The sequence below is a fragment of the Spizellomyces punctatus genome (genome assembly GCF_000182565.1).
Source record: "Spizellomyces punctatus DAOM BR117 chromosome Unknown supercont1.5, whole genome shotgun sequence".
NCBI lineage: Eukaryota > Fungi > Chytridiomycota > Chytridiomycetes > Spizellomycetales > Spizellomycetaceae > Spizellomyces > Spizellomyces punctatus.
The window spans coordinates 58,510-80,182 of NW_015971541.1; the positions used below are offsets into that span (position 1 = coordinate 58,510).

At 47.6% G+C, this 21,673-nt stretch overlaps 6 protein-coding genes and 1 non-coding gene across 9 annotated transcripts; 5 read left to right on the plus strand and 2 right to left on the minus strand.

The window, feature by feature from the left end:
• Window positions 1–338: 338 nt before the first annotated feature.
• SPPG_03074 (uncharacterized protein) lies at window positions 339–3,551 on the plus strand (the record flags this gene model as incomplete). The annotated part of the gene is made up of 2 exons (XM_016751360.1): window positions 339–461; window positions 531–3,551. 2 exons carry the CDS (start codon window positions 339–341, stop codon window positions 3,549–3,551), a joined length of 3,144 nt encoding a protein of 1,047 aa, XP_016609301.1.
• Window positions 3,552–3,777: 226 nt separating this feature from the next.
• On the plus strand, window positions 3,778–3,859 carry SPPG_10072. The gene has a single exon. It is a non-coding gene; the product is annotated as a tRNA-Ser (tRNA).
• Window positions 3,860–4,957: 1,098 nt separating this feature from the next.
• SPPG_03075 (transitional endoplasmic reticulum ATPase) lies at window positions 4,958–8,514 on the plus strand. Its single transcript, XM_016751361.1, has 5 exons — window positions 4,958–5,455; window positions 5,677–6,214; window positions 6,282–6,701; window positions 6,764–7,177; window positions 7,249–8,514. The coding sequence occupies exons 1-5, from the start codon at window positions 5,433–5,435 to the stop codon at window positions 8,302–8,304; spliced, it is 2,451 nt and encodes an 816-aa protein (XP_016609302.1). The 5' UTR covers window positions 4,958–5,432; the 3' UTR covers window positions 8,305–8,514.
• An 18-nt stretch (window positions 8,515–8,532) lies between these two features.
• On the minus strand, window positions 8,533–10,763 carry SPPG_03076 (uncharacterized protein). Its single transcript, XM_016751362.1, has 3 exons — window positions 10,514–10,763; window positions 10,243–10,451; window positions 8,533–10,162 (listed from the first exon to the last, which is right to left on the minus strand). Exons 2-3 carry the CDS (start codon window positions 10,449–10,451, stop codon window positions 8,716–8,718), a joined length of 1,656 nt encoding a protein of 551 aa, XP_016609303.1. The 5' UTR covers window positions 10,514–10,763; the 3' UTR covers window positions 8,533–8,715.
• A 1,100-nt stretch (window positions 10,764–11,863) lies between these two features.
• SPPG_03077 lies at window positions 11,864–16,443 on the minus strand (the record flags this gene model as incomplete). Of its 3 annotated transcripts, none has more annotated exons than XM_016751363.1 (22): window positions 11,864–12,930; window positions 12,995–13,085; window positions 13,160–13,251; window positions 13,328–13,407; window positions 13,480–13,523; window positions 13,605–13,691; window positions 13,756–13,807; window positions 13,877–13,891; window positions 13,949–13,999; window positions 14,060–14,171; window positions 14,242–14,274; window positions 14,336–14,528; window positions 14,587–14,714; window positions 14,770–14,882; window positions 14,939–15,077; window positions 15,136–15,236; window positions 15,306–15,310; window positions 15,370–15,400; window positions 15,464–15,626; window positions 15,693–16,186; window positions 16,262–16,344; window positions 16,438–16,443. In XM_016751363.1, the coding sequence occupies 22 exons, from the start codon at window positions 16,441–16,443 to the stop codon at window positions 11,969–11,971; spliced, it is 3,075 nt and encodes a 1,024-aa protein (XP_016609304.1). In that variant the 3' UTR covers window positions 11,864–11,968. The 3 variants fall into 3 exon arrangements, with proteins under 3 accessions (XP_016609304.1, XP_016609305.1, XP_016609306.1); XM_016751364.1 differs by having other exon boundaries at window positions 13,480–13,538; XM_016751365.1 differs by having other exon boundaries at window positions 13,480–13,538; window positions 14,242–14,280.
• A 1,082-nt stretch (window positions 16,444–17,525) lies between these two features.
• Window positions 17,526–18,742, plus strand: SPPG_03078 (serine/threonine protein kinase; the record flags this gene model as incomplete). The annotated part of the gene is made up of 2 exons (XM_016751366.1): window positions 17,526–18,573; window positions 18,654–18,742. 2 exons carry the CDS (start codon window positions 17,526–17,528, stop codon window positions 18,674–18,676), a joined length of 1,071 nt encoding a protein of 356 aa, XP_016609307.1. The 3' UTR covers window positions 18,677–18,742.
• A 282-nt stretch (window positions 18,743–19,024) lies between these two features.
• SPPG_03079 (uncharacterized protein) lies at window positions 19,025–20,926 on the plus strand. Its single transcript, XM_016751367.1, has 5 exons — window positions 19,025–19,499; window positions 19,561–19,624; window positions 19,697–20,111; window positions 20,184–20,349; window positions 20,405–20,926. Exons 1-5 carry the CDS (start codon window positions 19,256–19,258, stop codon window positions 20,533–20,535), a joined length of 1,020 nt encoding a protein of 339 aa, XP_016609308.1. The 5' UTR covers window positions 19,025–19,255; the 3' UTR covers window positions 20,536–20,926.
• The last annotated feature ends 747 nt before the right edge of the window (window positions 20,927–21,673 follow it).

Genomic DNA, 21,673 nt, shown 5'->3' on the forward strand with positions numbered 1-21,673 from the left:
ATAGGTGTTTCTACAAGGCAATCTACACTGCAGTTCAATCGATTCGTCCTCCAAGCACATTGCCCAGCGATCACTCCCTTGGAAAGTAAAAATGCATATTTTGTCATTATTTCACCACGCATATAAGATGGATTATAGGTGAAACGTTAGATGCTCAAACCGAGACCCGTGAGAAATAATGTCAATCTCTACATACAGATCACCATGCTTCATGCGTCACCAATGCCATTTGGGCTTTGTTTCCCAGGCTCTACCATGCTTCCCACGAAGCAAAGTCTGACTGAGCAACCTTTTCCTCATTGTAGCTGCAATTTAACCGCAGTCCTTCTTTGTCAAAGATGATTCGTTGCCATTCTGCACAAGAATCCCTTCGCAAACCTTATGTGATTGCCGAGCGAGAAGTCTTTTCACAGGGCAGTGTACAGTACCCCGTCACGCCCATGGCCACCAATGCACTTGAGGTTATTCAAAATCGGTCGAGTTACCTGTTGTCTAAATGCTCACCTTTACATACTTTATCATACCATTAGCAAAATGTGCATTCCACTATTGTCAGACGCTTGCAAGCAGCGCACCAGTCCACTGCAGACCTCTCGGCGGGATTGACTCGGTTCCTTGTGGGTCCGGCCATTCATGCAGCTACGAATCCGGCAGAGTCTCAACGATTGACGCAAAGGGTGCTGGCATTAATGCAGAACAATGTCCTTGTCTCGGATGCAGATATGGTTAAAGCTCTGGGGTTAGTAGAGTCTACCGGTGACTTTGTCGCTGAGCCGGATGTGGAATACTTTTATGTTCGAAGCTGGGCAATCCACGCAACCGATCTGGCAAGACTTCTTGCAAGCTGGGAAGAGGAAGGGATAGAGCCCCGTGAGGCATGGCAATGGCTATATGCAATTCAAATAGCCGAAACATGCTTTATCCGATACGTTGGTAAATGCCGGGGCCCCGCTACACCGCACAAGCGATATACCACTGATTTGAAGCAAAGGGAGTCGGGTCTTTTGCACGATTTTTTGGAAGCACTGCAAGAAATCGCCCCAGACTCGTATGCAAGTGGTAAGACTTTTGAGTTTGTAGAGGGTAGACTTGGTGAGATAGCCGAAGCAACGATCAGGGATGACCGTGAGAGGGCGATTATTGCGTTTTTTGACCGAGAAAAGCTTTTGAATCGTCAGCACGGCGGCTTTTATCAGTCCTACATTCCAAGCATTGATGACTACCATCTGTTCAAAGAATTGAATACCGACTTTATCCGTCGCTTCCGCAATGCGTGCACGAGCACCCACGATGACATGCTGAAGGCTATTGACCAGTGGATAGAGGAAACCAAATGTTATGCTGAAGAACACCCGATCGAGACCAAGACTGGACTGCATCCACTGACCCAAAAATACAACACGAAACGACGGCACCAACTCTTGCCTCAGATGATCAACGATAATGTCATCTTGCTGCTGATTGGCAAGGACGTTACATTTGAAGAATATATTGGTTCTCACACTTTTCTTTCAGGAAATTCACGAGCAGGGTACCTTACCAAAGATTTTCTCGCGCGCCTTCAAGCGTACGAACGGGATGCATCATCGTGGTCAACCCTTGACAAGTTGGCATTCCCTTTTATCAACTTATTCCCATGGATGGGACATGAAGACGTGACGTCCGCACTTGATTATCTGTCGGCATTTCTTCGCATTGTCCGTCCCATCATTACAGTTACATTTTCGCATTTGGTTACTTCAAGTGCACACGCAAATTTCTATCACCCATACGGGCTTTCACAGGATAACTTTTTGGATAGCGTAGGCGTCTTGTCCCTGCGGCATTTTGAAGATCGTGACTGGCTCTCGTCTGTAGAATCAGAGGTGACCGAATGGACTATTGTTATTCCGCACTTGGATCCCGGTTTTGACAAATACGGCGCCCAACCTGTTGAACTAAGGGCTGTCATCGACCTGACGTGGTACCTCACCTTTTATGTTGCCCACCGTGCCATGAAACTGCTGAGGGCCGGCAAGGGCGCCGCCAAGGGAAAAGGACCAGATCGCACTACCCTCGTGAAACGGCTCTATACGGAATGCAGCGAACATGATCCCATGTTCATGGATCCCGCTGTGGTCGCCTTGTATGAACGTCTAAAACAAGCAAAAACGGCTCTAAAGGCCCATTGGGAGGATGTCCGACAACGCCGGCGACGTACGGTTCAACCACTGGATGAGGAGGTTCGCAAGGTCATGTCTGAAAAGGCGGTAGCGAGAATCCTTCGAGGAGAGAGAGCCCGAGGTGCACCCAACTCGGATGAGCGAAAAGCTCAAGTCAACCGTTTGTACAAACTCCACATGCCGGATACTTTTTTACATGTCACTGATTACAAAGAAGATAAAGATCGCTGGTTCCAGTGGGCCATGACGTTGCCCGAAAACATGTCATTTGCGATGAGCTCCCTTGCGCAAGCGATGCCCAAAGCACAGCGTATTCGCAATTCCATACGCATGTTTCGACCAGCGGAAGCCACTGACGACTCTTGGATGGATGACCCAACTCGAATGCGAAAGGCACTGCTAGCAAAAGGAGCTCACCTAAAACAATTTCTCCCAGCCGACTTTTACTCGAGCGAGAAACAGCGTGAGCGAGTCTTGCGAAAAACAGCCAGCGATCCGTTATTTGCACACACATCCGTTTTACAGGGTCGGGAGATCAAAATATGGGCAAATGGAGACATGGTGCTGCGCTGGATTGCGCCTGCCGAACTTTTGGAGGCACTTCAAACCGACCGAAATGTTACGCTTATTGTCAGAGGACCCAAACGAGCCGTGCCGATCCAGGACGGCGACAAGCGATTTGTCCAATTTCTTGCTGATGGCATTGGACTTTATGACGAGAATGGGAGAGACATTGGCCCGGGTGCACTGGTGCGTCAACAGGACTTTATCCTCCACAAATCTCACCGTTTGCTTCAGGCTTTGTGGGCATCAGAAAGGGCCATTATCCAAGGAACTGCACCCATTCCAGCTCTGACAATCGAGGCCGCCGCTGAAGGACCTGTCCCCGTTTCCGTTTCCGTTCCAGCTCGTCGCCCAAGCTTGGCTCAATCTATATCAGAAGCTCTGGCAAGGGGAATGGAGACAGCTCTAAGTGAACCACTGGAAGCCGAGAAAATGACTTCAGGACGTCCACCATTCAAACAGCAGACTAGCAAAAAGACCATGGCTGCTTTTGGTCCGGTTCAAGCAAACGACGGATTGTGGTTGCTTCAACAGTGGCTAAAGGAAACCCATCCCAATGGAGGCACCTTCTCGCTGGCTGATCCCATCATCTTTCCCAACCAACAATCCATGATCCCTTCTTTTTCAATGTTTTTGGACAAATATCCCAATCATCCCTATCATAAGGCTTGGAAAAATTGGCTCTTACCCGAGGAATTGGCTGGTGCATCACGCCACATTATTGCCAACATTCGGTATCTATGTCCCAACACAAGCAGCAAGCGGGTCCAGAGGAAAGAGACCCAGTTCCAAAGGTTGACTGTGAAGCCGCCCATTAAAGAGTAGTACATCAGTCATGTATATAGTATGTCAAAATTTTTAGGTTTAGTTTAGTTGCTGGAGCCATTATTTTCTGTGTTACTAAGTATGTAGAAATGCCATTCACCATTATGAATTCCATCATTCGTCCTCCAAGCACATTGCCCAGCGATCACTCCCTTGGAAAGTAAAGTTTTTCCAAGACACCTTATCTATTTGGATGTACATCTATCACTTCCTTGGAAAGTAAAACGTCGGTTTGGCGGAGTGGTTAACGCGGTGGCCTGCTAAGCCATTTCCTTCTGGGAGCACAGGTTCGAATCCTGTAGCCGACGCTCGCGCAGAGGGAAAACATCTTTTTTGATGGTTTTATACATGCACAGACTTTCACCGCTTTGTGGTTCACGCACTGTATGATCATTTGAAGGTGCTGGTTTTATACATGCATACAGACGCTCGCGCAGAGTGAAAACCTCTTTTTTGAAGGCGCTGGTTTTATATACATGCATACAGACGCTCGCGCAGAGTGAAAACCTCTTTTTTGAAGGCGCTGGTTTTATACATGCACTTACCCCCAATCAGGTCCGACGCGTCTCCTATGAGTCGCGGACCCAGGTCCGCAGACCTGATTGCAAATATGGACTTACACTGCTAATAGACCACCAAAAATAACTGCGATTATTTGCACTGGTTTTATACATGCACAGACTTTCACCGCTTTGTGGTTCACGCACCGTGTGATCATTCTCAGTTTTCTTGAAAGAGTGAGTGAAATTCATCAAGATGGCGCGTGATTTTTATCATTCAAAGTGATCCTTTGACACTACAACTCCTATCGAGTATGTTATGGGGCACCATGGAATGTACTTGTAATTTCTTCCATTCATTCAACGCGCTATTTCATAGCAATTGCTAAGGCGGTATGGCCATGCCATCAAACCTGGTTTAACGCATGCGCTGCTATGTTTCTGCTGTGTACCGGTTATTTGTCCCATCATATATTCAAAGGAGTTGTAGTACATGCAGAGTGGTGCTTTTGACCGCTTTGGGGTGTAGCCGACGGTTGTTCGGCTCTTTTTTCTTGTTTTTTATCATTCAAAGTGATCCTTTGACACTAGTACATGCAGAGTGGTGCTTTTGACCGCTTTGAGGTGTGCTTCACGCACTGTGTGATCATTCTCAGTTTTCTTGGAAGAGTGAGTGAAGTTCATCAAGATGGCTTAAACATCAGTAGTGGTTTCTGCTTGGGATAGGAGCTGGCATGAACTTGAGATGCCTGCCCATTGGCAGCCGATTCTGCTTGGAATAGCAACCGGTATGAACTTGAGATGCCTGCCCATTGGCAGCCGACGATGGAGGTTCAGATCTGAATTTGAAGGTGCCCAAGGCAAACTTATCCAATCGGGCTCACTCTCTTACCCAAAGTGCATGGCCGGTAAAAGACCATGCGCCAGTGACTCACGCACAAGATACCGTGGGTCAAACAGCCCAAGCCGATCTGACTGCAAACCAAACCCAAGCAACTGCAAAAAGGTCTTGACATGATTTCATAACTAATACTTTGTATTTCAATAATAAGATGATGGCAGTTTGACTGCAAACAGTTTACTCTTTTGCAGCTTGGGCAGTTTTTTGTTATTTGAACGCGTGTCTATGGCCTTCCAAAAGTGGACTTACAAATTACGACCTTTCCCACAGTTTTTGACGCGGTTCATTTCGCAGTCATCAACCTCGCCCCCTTTATATAGTGGACTTACGCAGCAGTAGCAGTCTTTCCCACGCCAGATTTTTCGACATCTTTCATCGGTCCCATTCATCTGCCTTTTTCCATCGTTTCCCACTTACCCACATACTCTTATCACAACTACACCGTCCTCAACAACACTTTTTAACCACACCCATCCAAAAATGTCTGGAAAGGGAAAACTACCGTAAGTAGACACGACTCGCATCATGTGGAATGGCCCCATCCCACGCTTTGATATCGGCACAATACCGCTGCTGGTTTCTTTGTTGCGCATAGTTGTGACGCTTTTGCTGTTGCTCGTTGCTGGGTAGCCAAAAGATGATTCCGCCATCTCTGTGATGGCTGGATCGCGCAGCATCAACTTGTCTTTTTCACGTATTAAACGTTTCTGTTTCCTCATGACAGCGACGTGAACCCGTCCGACCTTACCACTGGCGATTCCAGTGACGATACGGCTCTCGCCATTTTGAAGAAGAAGGCGTCACCAAACAAGCTCATCGTGGATGATGCCACCAACGATGACAACTCAGTCTGCACCCTCAACACCGCCACCATGGAACAGTTGAACCTCTTCCGCGGAGACACTGTTCTTCTCAAGGGCAAGAAGCGCAAGGACACTGTTCTCATTGTTTTGGCGGATGACAATGTCGAGCCTTCAAAGATCCGTATCAACAAGGTTGTACGTAACAACCTTCGTGTGCGTCTTGGTGATGTTGTCTCGGTACATTCTTGTTCGGAAATCAAGTACGGAAAGCGTATCCACGTTCTTCCCATTGATGACACCATTGAGGGCATTACCGGAAACCTTTTCGACATTTACTTGAAACCGTACTTTTTGGAGGCCTACCGACCAGTACGAAAAGGCGACTTGTTTGTCGTTCGTGGAGCCATGAGGGCTGTAGAGTTCAAAGTTGTAGAGTGCGATCCAGCACCTTATTGTATCGTAAGTTTATTGTCGCCTAGCGCGTATCTCATTATAGCAGTGTTATTGAACTCATTCATGTCTGCAGGTCGCACAAGACACGATCATTCACTGCGAAGGCGACCCCATCAAACGGGAGGAGGAGGAGCAAAACTTGAACGAAGTGGGCTACGATGATATTGGTGGTGTGCGAAGGCAGCTTGCACAGATTCGTGAACTGGTCGAACTCCCACTTCGCCATCCCCAGTTGTTCAAAAGTATCGGTATCAAACCTCCCAGGGGTATCCTCATGTTTGGTCCCCCGGGTACCGGTAAAACTCTGATTGCTCGTGCAGTTGCCAACGAAACCGGTGCTTTCTTCTTCCTCATCAACGGCCCGGAAATCATGTCCAAGATGGCTGGTGAATCCGAGAGTAACCTCCGAAAAGCTTTTGAGGAAGCCGAAAAGAACAGCCCGTCCATCATCTTCATTGATGAAATTGATGCTATTGCGCCCAAGCGTGAAAAGGTATGCATATTTTGTTCGCTCCATATCCTCCATCGAGATTTTGATGTTGACTTTTCCTCTAGACCAACGGTGAAGTCGAGCGTCGTGTTGTGTCCCAACTTTTGACTCTCATGGATGGATTGAAGGCACGCTCCAACGTGGTTGTCATTGCGGCAACTAACCGTCCAAACAGTATTGACCCTGCCTTGCGTCGTTTTGGACGTTTCGATCGTGAGATTGACATTGGCATTCCTGATCCCACTGGACGATTGGAGATCCTTCGTATTCACACAAAGAACATGAAACTGGCCGATGATGTAGATTTGGAGCAAATTGCGGCCGAGACTCACGGTTTCGTCGGTGCTGATATGGCCTCCCTCTGCTCAGAGGCTGCAATGCAACAGATCCGTGAAAAGATGGATTTGATTGACTTGGAGGAGGAAACTATTGACGCTGAAGTTCTAGACAGCCTTGCGGTATCCATGGAAAACTTCAGAGTAAGTTTTGGTACACATCAATCTCAAGGTAATCTAAACAGGTTTCTAACGTCATTGATTACTTTTTCAAGTACGCTCTTGGTATCTCCAACCCATCTGCTCTGCGAGAAACCATTGTCGAAGTGCCCACTACAACGTGGGACGATATCGGTGGGTTGGAAAAGGTCAAGCAGGAGTTGCAAGAGACTGTCCAGTACCCCGTGGAACACCCCGAAAAGTTTTTGAAGTTTGGTATGAACCCCAGCAAAGGTGTCTTGTTCTACGGGCCCCCTGGTTGTGGAAAAACACTCCTTGCCAAGGCTATTGCGAATGAATGTCAAGCCAACTTTATCAGTATCAAGGGACCTGAGTTGCTCACTATGTGGTTCGGAGAGTCTGAGGCGAACGTACGTGATGTTTTCGACAAGGCACGTGCAGCAGCACCTTGTGTCATGTTCTTTGACGAGTTGGACTCTATTGCCAAGGCTCGTGGATCAGGGGCTGGTGATGCAGGTGGTGCGGGTGACCGTGTGTTGAACCAGATTTTGACTGAAATGGACGGTATGAACGCAAAGAAGAACGTCTTTGTCATCGGTGCTACCAACCGTCCCGACCAGATTGATCCCGCATTGCTCCGTCCTGGTCGTTTGGATCAGCTCATCTACATCCCCCTCCCGGACGAGAAATCACGTAGGTCGATCCTGGGCGCAACGCTTCGCAAGTCGCCCGTTTCAAAGACTGTCGACCTCGACTACATGGCAAAAATGTCGAACGGATTCTCTGGAGCTGATCTTACTGAGATTTGCCAGCGTGCCTGCAAGCTGGCTATCAGGGAGTCCATCGAAAAGGAAATTAACCGCGAACGTGCACGAAAGGATGCTCAATCTCGCGGTGAGGAGCTCATGGATGACGATGAAGACCCAGTGCCCGAAATCACTCGTGCTCACTTTGAGGAAGCAATGAAGTTTGCCCGCCGATCAGTGTCTGATAATGACATTCGCAAATATGAGATGTTTGCTCAAAACTTGCAGCAGCGACTTGGATTTGGGGGATCTTTCAAGTTCCCTGAGTCTGGAAGTGGGGCAACCGGCGGGAATGAAGGCGCATTTGCGGAAGACGTAACTGCCGATGATGATCTCTACTCGTAAGCATGTCACTGTTTCTGGTTGCTTTGCTCTATGGCGTGATGCGCGGAATGTTGGTAGTTTTGGAGAGGGGTGGTTCTATTTAGAGGGAGTGTTTGCAGAGCTTGGGGTCTTTTTTCCCACTCTCGTCTTTTGAAAATGTTTTTCGTTTGCTGGCAAGGTTCTCCCGTTTTGTAATATATTCGGATGAATAAATATTTTCCTTTGCATGAAGTGTTGCTTTGGATAAGTCCTTATATTACCCAACATTACCCAATGCACATCTGGTGATAATCCTACGTGGTTTTCTATATTTGAATCACCTAAAACAGTATATACAAAAAGTTGAACAACGCATGCCAGAGATTTAGCAACCCCATGTAGCAACAAAATTCACGGAAATCATCGACAGTGAAGACCACTGGTTTCCTTGGTTCAAAACCCTTCTTCAACTTCTAACCTAACTAACTCTGTACTTGAAAACCCAGCCCTAAGCTCCTGCAGAAACTCTGCAGAAGGTCTCCGTCTTCCGTTCATGAAGCCGTCATGCTCGTCGTGCACGACATCATCCTCACCTCCTTCACCCCACCTCGCATGCGCTTCAATCTTTAAAACCCGTAAGGCCGTGCACCCCTCCACCAAAGCTGTGAGCCCTTGCTCGGAAACACAGGGACAACCCCGGAGATCCAGTTTTTCTAATCGCGCGTCATGTCGTTTGGTCAAAATCTCCAAAACCTCGTCCGTTACTGCAGTTCCAAGCCATGCAAGAGAGAGGGTTTTGAGTTTGGGTAAATGCATCAACAAATTCGCGAGTGTTCGTTCTGACGTTTGCTTGTAACCAGATAGGATCAATGTATGCAGGTTTTGCGATGCAGTTAAAACTTCCATGACTGGTTCGCCTCCGGATGTGAAAGAAAGGTCTAGCGAGTGTAGATGCGGACTGTTTTGAAGGAGGGTGCGGATGGTACAGGCTGTGACGGCGTGAAGGCAACCACGCAAGTCCAATGTGCGCAAATTGGGGGCGTTTTGGGCGATGTGCAGAAGGGAAGCAGGTGAAAGGTTTGACCAAGGATATAACATTGTTCTAAGTGATCGCCCACTGGTTTCGAGAATACTTGCAATGTGCTCCTCTGTATCTCCACCCGATAGACGCAGGTAACTCGTTTGCGGGCCTGAGCATCTGGAAACCAAACCTGCCAACCGTGTCCTCCCTGCATCTCCATCAAAGCCCACATCGATGTGGATTGTGTGGAGTTTCCGAATGCTGTCTTGAAGAGCCTGCGGATCTTCGGCTGGATATGAGCCAATGTGGCCCTGAAGAATGAGCGTCCGGACACGAGGACTTGATTCCAAGAGGATGGTCAGCGTCTTGATATCAAGCCTTTCGCACCAGACTTTCAAGGTGTGAACGTTTGAGCATGTTTTTGCCAGAGTCAACAGAACTTGAGTGTGTGTCGGTTCATGAAGGCGGAGACGGAGAAGGTTTAAGCTCTTTGTGTGCATTGTAGGAGACATGTGCGGAGTGTAAATGTGATACGTGCATGTGCGTATAAACTTGTAAAGAATGGATTCAGTCGGAATATCTGGCGAGCTGTATAGTACGGGTGTCGTCACGGCGTTCCAGTATCGGTTGACTAGAGCGCAGGATGCAAGTGTTTTCTGCCGAGTTGTTCGACGGTTGCATAAAGGCCATATGGGCGTCGCGGCATGATCGAGAGCCAATTCGTCCGTTTCATCTTTGACTATGGAGAGGATGATAGTGAGCAGTTCCGGTAATAGTTGAGAAGCCTGGTTGGAGCGAACGCAAAAGGAAGGTCGCCTGATAGGTATCGTGGCAGGGGTAGACTCGTCCTGGGTGAAGTTAAATGTAACTGGCTCAATTCTGTTGGAATGATATAGGTTTTGTCAAAGATGTGGTTGACAAAACCCAGTTTTGCTCTATAGCACTTTTGCCAAACTCACCTCTTTAAACCCCAGATCGGCGATTGGTCCTCCCACGAACCATAGCCTTCATCCTCCTCCGTACTCTTCCATCCAAGACTCAATTGACCACATCCGACTTGCTTGGTAATGCAGATGGCGGAGACGTCGCGAACCATGTCGACCGAGTCGTCTCCGCCTTTGGCGTCTCCTTTACAAGCATTTACCGCGCCCACCATGATACCGTCCATCTGCGCATACCATATTGAGCATTTGACAATAGTACAAACATAAGGGCCATTGAGCCATTTACCTTTGTGGAAAGTGAACAAAAGTAGGAATTTGCAGAGAAAACATATATCCTTCAAATCGCAAAAAAGCAAGAAACAAAGCAGAGGAAAAGAAATTCAATAATCAAGAACTGCTTTAACCCCCCTTTATAAACAGCCCTTCTTTCAAGTTGGGCTCTAGTGAGTCATGTTGCCAACGCCATACGGAAGATTCGTTGACACTCTAGTGGTAGACAAACGGTTGCTCATGTGCCCAAAATATTAATTGTTTATTGTAAGGACTAAAGTGTGAAAAAGAGGGTTTCTGAACAGTCTAAAGGGGATGATGACTCAGCAAGACGCGGTCAGGTGCCATGCGAGTGAATGATCATCGGATCGCCCCCCTAAAGTAGTGGTTGGTATCATTCAAAGGTCCCAAATGTTTGCAAAGACTGTGACGCTCAAGTGTTGCAAAAGGAGGTGTGAGGTGTGCAGTGGCTTGTCGTCGTACTGTCCACACCTTGTGGTCTCGTAAAAGAGATGGCTGTTTGGGCTACTGTAAAAGGCCGGGCGCAGAACAGCAAACAATTGAGTGGCTTTTGTCGTAACCCGTTACGCCAACCCTGGCTTGTGGTGTGGGCCAGGGGTTAAGATCCTGTAAGCGGGGTTGCTCAGCTTCTTACTTTGAAAGGTGATCGAAATGGGAAGTGCACTGAGACGCCGCACAGCTCATTAGCCCTTGCATATCGCTACTGCTTGCAACGTTTAAACCTAAAATGTTGCTTGTGCTGTCCGCAACGCAACCCATGATTCTCATCTTATTGGTCTTGGAGAGTAGAGTAGGTTCAGATACGAGCCGTTGTCGGCGCTCAGTTTGTCTTGCGACTCGAGGCTCAAACGCATTTTGATCATCTAAAAGTTGATCTTGCTTTAAACTGGTTATATCAAATGTATTTTAATCTCGAGTCGCAATCAACCTGAACGCATCGAAAATTATGGTGACACGCTTGGGTACGGCTCGTGTCCGCGATATTATGAGCGTATTCTCCATGACCAATAAGGCGAGAATTCATGCGGCGATCTTCATGCGATAGCGTTGATGCCAGAGACGCCGCTCAGCGTGCAATTGGATATCACAAAGCAACGCAACGCAACAAGCACAAAATGTTGTGTGCACCGCTTTCAATGACAGGGCCATAACCTCGACAGGTGCAAGTGCGACAACCAAGAACCATTTTGACCCCAGTTGATGGCTATCATGATATGTAACATCGCTATTGACCCAGTGCCGATCAGGAAGCCCGGGTAATGAAAGAAGAGCACCATTCATCTGCCACATTTTTAAGTGATAAATAAAAAGTGTACACGAGCATGTTGTCAATAAATATCTTTCATTCCATTCATTATTGGCCCGCTTGAACCTCATAAAGAATACACGTACTCCAATTTTGCAAAAAAAAAAAAAAAAATAAAATAAAAGATTTGAATTCTATCGATAATCATCTGCTAATGTTCAAGAAACGCTCCATCACCGCATTAGACATTCCCACCCCTCGAGTAATTTTCCGTGCTTGTCGCTTTCGTGGTATCGGCGGTTCTGGCCGGATGAGTTCATCTTCAGATTCCTCGACCTCTGGGGAGGCATGTATTGGGCGTTTGGGCCGTTGTACGCTCCTTTTACTAGATGGTTCCTCTACGATAGCTAAACTAGGTTGTGGGTCTCGGAGGTCATCTTCAGATTCCTCGGCGTTTGGGAGGGATTGTATCCTTCGCTTGGGCTGTCGTACTCTCCGCTCAATAGGTAGCGGCGCCTCTACTATAACTAAACTAGGTGTTGGATCTTGGAGGTCATCTGCGGATTCCTCGGCCTGTGGGAGAGATTGTATCCGGCGCTTGGGCCGTCGTGCTCGCCTTTCCCTTGATACCTCCTCAACAACAGGTGAAGCGGGCGGTGGCTCTCGGAAGTCACTGAGGCCATTTATAATGTCCACCGACATTTCCCTCTCCTGATGCACATCGTCCGACAACACTTCATCCGCCCCAGGTGACGGTCGAAAGAGCATTGTGGCCTGCGAACTGCGGGCAGTGGGAGACAACGGCTCTTCTGGTGGGTGCAGTAGATTCCATCTGTCCTGTGTATGGTCTGGTAACGTGCCAGGCACTGCAGTCGCATCCAGGTTTGCCGACTCTGGCCACTCTAACATGTCCGGGAAACGATCATCATGGTGCTCAGAAGACCCTGTGACGCTGACGGGCGATGTCAAGCGGCCATTCCTTAATTTGGGCTCTACCTCAACATGGATGCGATTCATCCGTGGTGATCGTCCCACCGGTATGGCGACGGCCTGGGACTTTTTGGCAAGTTGTGCCAAGTATGCTTCTCCCATTCGCCGGGCGAGAAAACGGAAAACCCTTAATTCCAGGTGATTCATCAGCGTGGATATCGTGGCGTTTGGAGGTTCTTCAAGTGAATAGGAATCAGCGGAATCAAGGGGTACAAAAAGCTCACATTCGCTCAAACGTACTGTGTCCAGCTGAGTAGGAAGAACCGTATTTGGCAACCGTACTTATTGAGGTACCGCGCGGCAGATCGGACCATGTGTAAACCCGCGAAACCTACCATAAAGTTGCGAAGTGCCATTAGCGTCGGTAACAGTACTAGCCAGTCCGTTAGGGGAATGGTGACATACATTAAAATACCAATCCTGTATCGACTCGTAAACCGCAGGAAGCTTCTCAGATACCATCATTACTACGCACTCGGTTCTGCTTCGGAGTTCCGCTGTTGCAATGGACAGTGGACCGGAGTTAATCAGTTCGGATGGCGTACGTCATGGTAGCGGACGTCCTACACCTACGTCGCACTGATATAAGGTTTGCTAGACCTCGGGCGCCCATCTCGACACCAATCAGTAATATACGGCTTGCGTTCGTATGCCTATGTGTCAGTGTAGAACTTAACGATCATAGACTCCACGCGAGACCAGACGCAATGACTTTAGATACTTACCGTCCAATGTTGTCCCATGCATACTTTGTTACTTCTTTGGTGACCTGGGCGGTATCGTACTGCAGCATTAATTCACTTAAAATGGGTCCCTCTGTGGCTATTTGACAACGGTCCCATGCACACACCTCATTCGACGTAGCATTGATGTCAATGTCAATCAAAGCGTGCCCATTACGACATATGTCACGTATGTACCGCGTCGACGCATCATGCTTCACGCAAAATGCCATGAGTTTAGTGACCAGATGTCTCGCGACGGATAACTATGTGTCTTACCACAGAGGTCTTGCCGATCCTCAAGGTGTTGCTGTGTGCATCTAATCGACCTCTACCGTATGGCACGTTCCATAACCGTTGAGATGGGTTGTCCCGGAATGTCAAGGCTTTAGGGGCTTACCGCACTTCGTCCCAGCTGCAAAAGGCCCATCAGTGGTTTGCCTTACATTTAGCCGTTTTGCTCTCATCTCACCTCGAGTGTACGAAAATAAAAAGAAAACCCCGGTGGGATTCAACATTTTTGCTGCACAGTCATACTTCAGAGCCAGATAGCAGCCAAACACAGTATGTTCCGTGCCATTACCTGACGTGAATCTGTCCTATGAAACGATCGGCCAAATCTCGGTCTTCGACATCAATTCGTCTAAGGTGAAAAGTTTGAGAAAGCATATAGGTCCTGTACCCCGACAGGACGTCTTAAGAAAAAAGAAAAAACGTAATGAGGTTACGCTAGTTTCCAAAAACTTAGCAAAGTACTATACGCACCGTGTAATGGAACGATGAGCTCATGCAAATTCTCTGGACCTGAAGCGTCAGGGTAAGCCTGAAGGTATCCCGCGTGCAGCGACCTCAAGCATACCTGGCTCTGAGCGGACAAAGGTGGGGACAAGACATTTCCAGTACGGTGATTGACACTCGATGACCGTTTGTACAGTTTCAATACACGCTGGACTTGGACCCAGCGTCATGTCTATTGGGGGCGGGGGGTCCCCAAGAAGAACCGATGTCACTGCGGCAACGGATGACGAAACTGCGTTCAGGTTGTACCCTCCCTGCCAGCAACCTTGTAAGTCAAACGAATCTTCTTCAAAGCTTACTTCTTCACCATACCTCCAAGCAAACCACTAATTTTCCTCCAGCGAGACCCTTCAGCAAATGAGTCATCTGAGAATATCCCGCCGGAGAAACTCGACACAGACCGAGAGGGTCACCAATCGCTGCATCAAAGCCGGCTGAAACTAGTACAGTCGCTCAGAGGGAGATCGTGGAAGATCCCATTCTTAGGAAACATACCGATCACGATTTCCGGATTAAACTCATAGGCGATGGGCAAAACGACTCGATGAAAAGCATGCAAATAATCTATGTCATTAAGACCCGCGCAAGGCCACGGGACATTGATATTCCTGTGACGGATATGAGAAGTGCAAGGTGATGAGAATAGTGAAGGCTCAATACAAACCTTCCCCTTGCCCGTTTACCGCCGATATGGTCGGCACTTGCAATGGACAGATGTGGAAAGAACGCCCCTTCCTCATATCTATGTATGCTTATGAACAGGACATTGGGATCGTTCCAGAAAGCTCTCTGAGTTCCATTTCCTGATATCAAATGTGTTACGAAGAGATCAGTTGAGATGATTTACTGCTTTCTACATACCGTGATGGACGTCCCAATCAACGATAAGAATCCGTTGCACTCCATGTTGCTGCTGCAAAACACGGGCGGCGACCGCAACATTGCTGTAGATGCAGAAGCCCCTGGATAGCGATCGTCAGCAGGAAGAACAACCAATGCACAGCTTCAGGCCGTATGAGCATTCTACTCACAATGCCTACAAATGTCAATTGTGAGTGGTGCGCATGTAATATAGAAAAAAAGTAGCAGCTTCACCTTCGTGGCTTCTGCGTGATGTCCAGGAGGCCTATACGGTCCAGACAAAGGTCAATACCTATTGGTCCATAGGGGACAGTACCGCAGTCCTTACCGAATCAACGCTATGGCGTTTTCAACATGCCCTAACCATACTGCCTCCGCCACCGCAATTGCACCCCCGCATGATAAGCTAGCTGCGTCAGCCGTTGCATCCGAAAAATACACATCATTGTAGCGCTCTTTGGACATGAGCTTGAGCTGGTCCATTTCCATATCTAGATCCGATCATGAATACAACATCAATCAATCGCAAAAAGATCGTGACGAGCCGCGCATGGTACCTCTGGTAGACGAAATTTCTTGAATGTGTTCCTCTGTATGGACTAGCCGAAGTTGCTCGTAGGTCGCCGCAATACCACTTAGCCTGATGCACCGCGATGCTAGGCCCCGACGCTTGAGTTCTTCATACGCTTTCTCTACCCTTTCTGGAACCTCACAATACTCCTCATCTTCGTCAGGGAAGAGGTTTGTATGACGCAATAATCGTGGATCGTAGAACAGCCCGGTCTGATTGGCAGGAGTCTCAAGCGAAGTAGAAAGAGCCGGGCTGGCAACAACTACGCGGTCGTTTGCATATCCGAGTTCACAAGAAGGAGAGCGACTGCCCTCCGACAACGGAAGAGTTACTTCCCGGGAGGCTTGCAGCGGCGGTGTCTCAGTGCGGGCACGTTCATCGCTATCAGACATAGTTTCAAATGGTTCAAAAGTCCGCGGACGGGTGTCATCGTCAAGATCATCCCCTGGTTCGTCAATCCAGGAATTCCTCTCCGTCTCTCTACGACAAGCGATTGTCTAAGATCACCAGAATTCGCAAAACTTGGAGAATACTGCAGCGTGCCATATAACGTACCTTTGATGTCCTCCATCCTGATCTAAGTCCACGAGCGGTGATGACTGCCAAGAATCCACTGCAACATTATTTCTGCCGAGAACCTGCAATAAGTGTACCAGAGAAAATAAATAAATGGGGAGAAGATCTGACAGCTGTTCATCTCTTGGGCCTAAAATAAAGTAATGAATTCGTACCGACATAGTACCGTTGAACCCGCGCGTAGTGGACGGTGATCTCTGCTAATGTCCAATCGTATAAAGATGTGATGCTGAGAAACGCGGTGTGCATCAACAGGGAAGCGACAATGCAGATTCACTGACTGGGGTGGACTAACATTGCATTCACTACGGAACGTTGGCCATCCTCAAGGAGTGGTAGGAATGGATTTTGGACTGGCATGCTGGGTTGACTCAGTTCATGCTGGTTTGCTAATTGTGGCTTAGCACTGATTTCCAACCAGCACGGCTGGGTCGTAGGATCAGAGGGCTTTTCTAACTTCTGTATCGTCCGGCCGACATTGATTTGGTTGTGCGGCGGTGCTAGCGAGCTTATCATCCATTGTCCTTCCTTAGAATGACGAAGTGATCCAAATGCAAAAGATGAAAACTACATAGTGGCCTGGGATAAAACTAGCAATGACATGGCTACACTGTGAGTTCACACTGGGTTATGTAGCCGCTGAATATGCGAGATAATCCAAATTGAGTCCAGGCCGCTCTGGAATCTCCTTCAGGGAAGATGTCGCAATGTGAAAGTAGCAGTTTCAATGGCTCAAATCAGAGTACACTTGCTGATCAGATATATCATGGGAAGGATCGTTTTGGATGCTTGGGCAGTATCCTTGAACATAGTGCCGACTCATTTACCAATTATAGATCATTCTGGTGGAGTGCAGGGCCGCCAAAGCGGGACTATATGCAGAATTGTGACTTTCGAATGGGTTAGATATGGTCGTATAGCGTTTTCTAATGAGCTCAGTTCCTTGTAACCCTACTTGCTGGAAAAACAAGATTAAGTGAATATCATTTTGCTTGCAAGCTGCCCAGTGACACGTGTAGTTTAGCTTTCATTTCACTGATCCTTTTTGTGGATGTTGATATGGATTGGAAAATGGTGTTTTTGTGGGTGTTTTTGTGGCGGGGGAGTGACTCTATTTCTGGGATTGGAAAGTCGTTGAAGACAAGCAGAATATAAAAGCCATTGCGCTTGCATTTTCCTTGTGCTTGGCCACCTGGGTATAATCGTACAATTGGCAATTGGCGCAGAATAGAACCTGACAAGAATGTGCACGAAAAACAGAATATACCTTGACCCAGCTCAATTGCTCGACGTGGTAGACATTGAAGACGACATAGAATATGCGGTGCCTCCGTGGCCAGGAGATAGGAAGATGTTTTCTGGGGGTCAAGCCGAGATAGAATTGGTAGTCGACGGGCAGTCTAATGAGGCTACAAGAAGATCCTTGCACGCGGGGTTTGCAGGCGCCATTGTGGATCCTTATACATCCACAAACTACTGCCGAAGCGAGATGAACCTTTTTCAGGCTGTGTCGGGGATGAAACACATGCCTAAATATCTTGGATCGGCGCAAAAGAAGCGCAAGCTATATGTGTATTACGAGCCGTGGTATTCTCACACTCTGCGAGACTGGATCAATCAACCAAAAAGCATTACGAACCCCTTCACACGGGAAGAACTACGAAAAACCGGCGCCCAGTTCATGGTATGCTTGGCATCCACTTTGCATAACCTTCACGCTGTCAAACCACAAATAGAGCATCACGACATCAAACCAGAAAACATTTGCATTACCCCCAGTGGCGACATCATGTTTGTAGATTTCGGTGTCGGCCGCCTATGCACGCTCCAGGCTATACGGGAGAGTTATGTCGGCACGGAAACCTACATGGCACCAGAAACTTACGCAAAAGGTCCACACACCAAAAGGGCCGAAATGTTCTCCTTGGGGGCAGTTTTTGCGGAGATTTTAGTGATGATGGCGGGTTGCCAAGTTGAACACGGTTTACATGTCTTAATGCGGAAAAAGCCATATTGCATGGCGTTGAGAAAGGTTCAACGATGCATCGAAGACCTCAAGCGGCGACGTCCTGACATCAAGGAGCTTGCTGATATTGTCGTCCGGATGTTGTCTACAAACCCTTCGAATCGGCCAACCGCGTGGGAGGTTCACAAGGAGTTGCTGAAGCTGGGGATCTATAAATGTTGCAACGAACCCAAAGCAGATGAGTTGGAGTATGAGGACTCATACCCGATATCCAGCAGTCCTAAGTTGGAAGATTGTTTATTCAAACTACCGGGCTTGAGTGAAGGTGAGGGTTAATGGTGTATTCAATATTTTATTGTATCCCATTGCGGATCAGTGATAAGCGATCTGATCTCTGTGACCAAGCGTTCAATGGGATCAGCAAGTGAAGCAACCGCTATAGCAAACGGTGATCGTATGTCCTTAATGACCGCCGGGGGTGTTTGCAGCATTGCCTCGACTGGAACGGGTTCTGGAATCGTTTCTGGTCATTTTGCCCAGCAATATTAAATGTTGCCCTTTGCAACACAAAACAAAACAGATGGGCTGAATGTGGCCCTCAACATATGTTGATTAAAAACAGCAGTTGAACTTGAAGTCCCAATGCGTATTTTTAGTATTTGTGCAGGCGGCGCGTATGGAGCTGTCATTCATATTAGGCTGCTTCCGGTTAGACCCTTCTTGGTCGCTTGACCGTACACTTATGCTCTGCATCGTCCACGCGAATCAAATGATATATAGCTTCCGATTCTGCAATTTTGCCCATTTTACTTTTCCCTAGCAGCAAGACATCACTGGGTCCGGCGCCTTAACGTCGCGATCTGTCAACATTGTGGAGCACTTGTTATTTACCAAGGCAATGTGCCCCAGGAGAATGAGGGTCATGTAATTCTGCTCGCGTTTAAAGGGCAACCCCAGCATTTCGGGAGTGAAGTCCAGGTTGTTGGTTTCTCGACTCGCACTCTACAATGTCCTGCGAACCACTAGATCTCTTTCATATTGCTCCCACCTCAATCGTCAATGATTGGTACATCACCAACGAATGTGGCAATTCCTACGCTCGTGTCGCCCTATACAGTGTGAATCTAATCATATTCGGCGGGTCAACAGTAGTCGCCATTGCTCTGATCCCGTTCAATTTACGAGAAAATAGGAATTGGTTTAGGACAGATATCGCACGGGTGTTGCTGACCAGCCTTGCCATCTCCATAGGTGAGTCGGTTCTACGATGAGTTACTGCTCTTGAGAAAACTCACCGGTCACTATCATGAAGCGTACACCCTTACGTACCTGGCTGTGCTACTTCAGCTTCCAGCTAGCATTAGTATAATATGCTGGTGAGGACAAGCTACGCTACTTTGAGTATTAGGGTTAGGGTTATAAGTATTCACATAAATTGATCCGTGTAGGTGGCTTGCCTTCAACATCGGAAATGCTTTTCAATTGTCCATTGCATATGTTTGGATCGTACCGATTCGGTCCTGCAAGTACTTCGACTCGGAGGACCAAAACTTTGTCAACCGTTTTCTTTTAAGCCTCCAATACGTACGATTTCTCATTTTCGCCAGCTCCATCGTCTTCAACATTATCGTCGTTTCCTTTCATGTATCTTACTACAATGCTGGCAATGCAAGAATGGTTTTCGTAACCCATACCATTTTCAATGCTGGAGCTCTGGGAGTTGTCATAGCCTTTGCCTCATTATTTGTTTTTTCGTGCAAACGCCTACGAACGGTGCTACAGAAAAACTTGGACGATACGCAATATTTAGGTGGAGGATCGTTGCCGCAGCATAAGCTCCATTTGCAAAACCTGATTATCTTGGTAGGACATGTGTTCCGACGACTGCTCTGACTGAAACCGAGTCTGTTCTCATCACCTTGGTGTGTCTCGTAGCTAACGAAGAGCATCAAAATAACAATTACATCCGCTGCATTAGTGGCAATCACTCAGCTGATCATTTTGGTGTGGGCGATCGTTGCTCGCTCTCCCGGCGGGATGAATGGCGTTGTGTACGTATATGCGATTCGATCAATGGCTGTCGCAGGGTCTATTGTGCCAGGTGAAAGGTGGCTTCATACTGTCTGTCGCTGCATGCTATCTGATAATCTGTCCAGGCATTTATTTATATGGATACGAAAAAGTCATCGAGGCCCGTAAAACTCGGGAACTTGACCAGCAGAGTTCGGGGCAAATTGCAGCATTACCTGACCTACGTACCCTACCAGGAAGATCTGAGGCAAAATAGCAAGCAGTAATCACTCGAGATCCGAGATAATTACTGACGAAGATGTATCATAATCTCTAGAATTACTATTTCAACTGGTCTATTTCAGTTCACTCAAATAGTTATTTCCTGTATATTCCGCTCAGGGTGCTCCAAGATGTATCTAGTACTCGACGGAACATGTCCATCAATGCGCCCCGTGAAAAACTGGGCAGGAAACGAGATAGATGGATAATGACAGGGGTCATACTTTGGAAGGTCCACTGTGGAAGGGTGTTTACTGGATTTCGTACTGCGCGCACCAGGTAGTGGTGAGCAGAGGTGGTGCAGTTTCTAAAATTGATACATTATTTTTGTAAGCAGCTTTGTGAGGTGCACCAAAAATATTAATTACAACCTTGCAAATGTGCACGGGAAGCTAAGTGGGCGAGTGTTTACGGCCTTATAAGTGCGGACTTTTGTCCGGGTGAGAGCTAAAAACATTTCGTGTGCAGCGTCGGTTGCCAGGGACAAAGGTGCATTAGGACTCAACTCTCTTGTCTCATGAATCGTGCCAGTTTGACACACCTTTCATCTCATTTCATCGGTCTATAGCATAGATGATATCAATTTATTACGGCGGAAAGATAGCCTGGCCAATCCTACTTGCAGAACGCTGTCCAAGAGGCAAGGCGCCCGAAATCTTCGGCACTTTCGCGCAATTGATCTGCTTCCTGAGCTGAAAAGGTCACGTTCTCCACCCAGGAAAGAGAGAGCTTTCGCAGGCTCAAGTGAGCCGTATGACAGAAATGTTTTCCCTGCCTAATTGAAATTTGGTGCAAGAAGTCGCAAAAAAAATGCAGATGGGACATCACTTTTGGCTTTTGACATCACAAGTTGACAGTTAGCTTGGTGGGTTCAGCTGTTGGCGAATATGAATGGGTGCCTGGCAAAACAACGTAGCCGTAGCGGATTCTATGAATCATATTCAATCGTCCCTCTCCAACTTGCTACCGGTAAAGATCCTTTGCCACTGCTTTCGGCTGCCATGTCCTGAGTTGCACCAGTAGTTTTGGCTTGGCTGCTGCCCTCTGATCGCGTTATACAAGTACATAGTGTGGAGGTGATTGAAAATGGCACTAGGACCCATTATTATCCGGATAATCCGGTTAGTCATATC

Excerpts from the sequence above, each read along its gene's own strand:
- SPPG_03075 (XM_016751361.1), top strand. The coding sequence starts at position 5,433 with ATGTCTGGAAAGGGAAAACTACC. Across the intron at positions 6,702-6,763 it reads TTGCGCCCAAGCGTGAAAAG|ACCAACGGTGAAGTCGAGCG; the intron begins GTATGCATATTT and ends CTTTTCCTCTAG. Across the intron at positions 7,178-7,248 it reads TATCCATGGAAAACTTCAGA|TACGCTCTTGGTATCTCCAA; the intron begins GTAAGTTTTGGT and ends TACTTTTTCAAG.
- SPPG_03076 (XM_016751362.1), bottom strand. The coding sequence starts at position 10,451 with ATGGACGGTATCATGGTGGGCGCGGTAAATGCTTGTAAAGGAGACGCC. Across the intron at positions 10,163-10,242 it reads CCGATCTGGGGTTTAAAGAG|AATTGAGCCAGTTACATTTA; the intron begins GTGAGTTTGGCA and ends TCATTCCAACAG.
- SPPG_03079 (XM_016751367.1), top strand. The coding sequence starts at position 19,256 with ATGTCCTGCGAACCACTAGATCTCTTTCATATTGCTCCCACCTCAATC. Across the intron at positions 20,112-20,183 it reads TGCAAAACCTGATTATCTTG|CTAACGAAGAGCATCAAAAT; the intron begins GTAGGACATGTG and ends TGTGTCTCGTAG. Across the intron at positions 20,350-20,404 it reads CGCAGGGTCTATTGTGCCAG|GCATTTATTTATATGGATAC; the intron begins GTGAAAGGTGGC and ends TAATCTGTCCAG.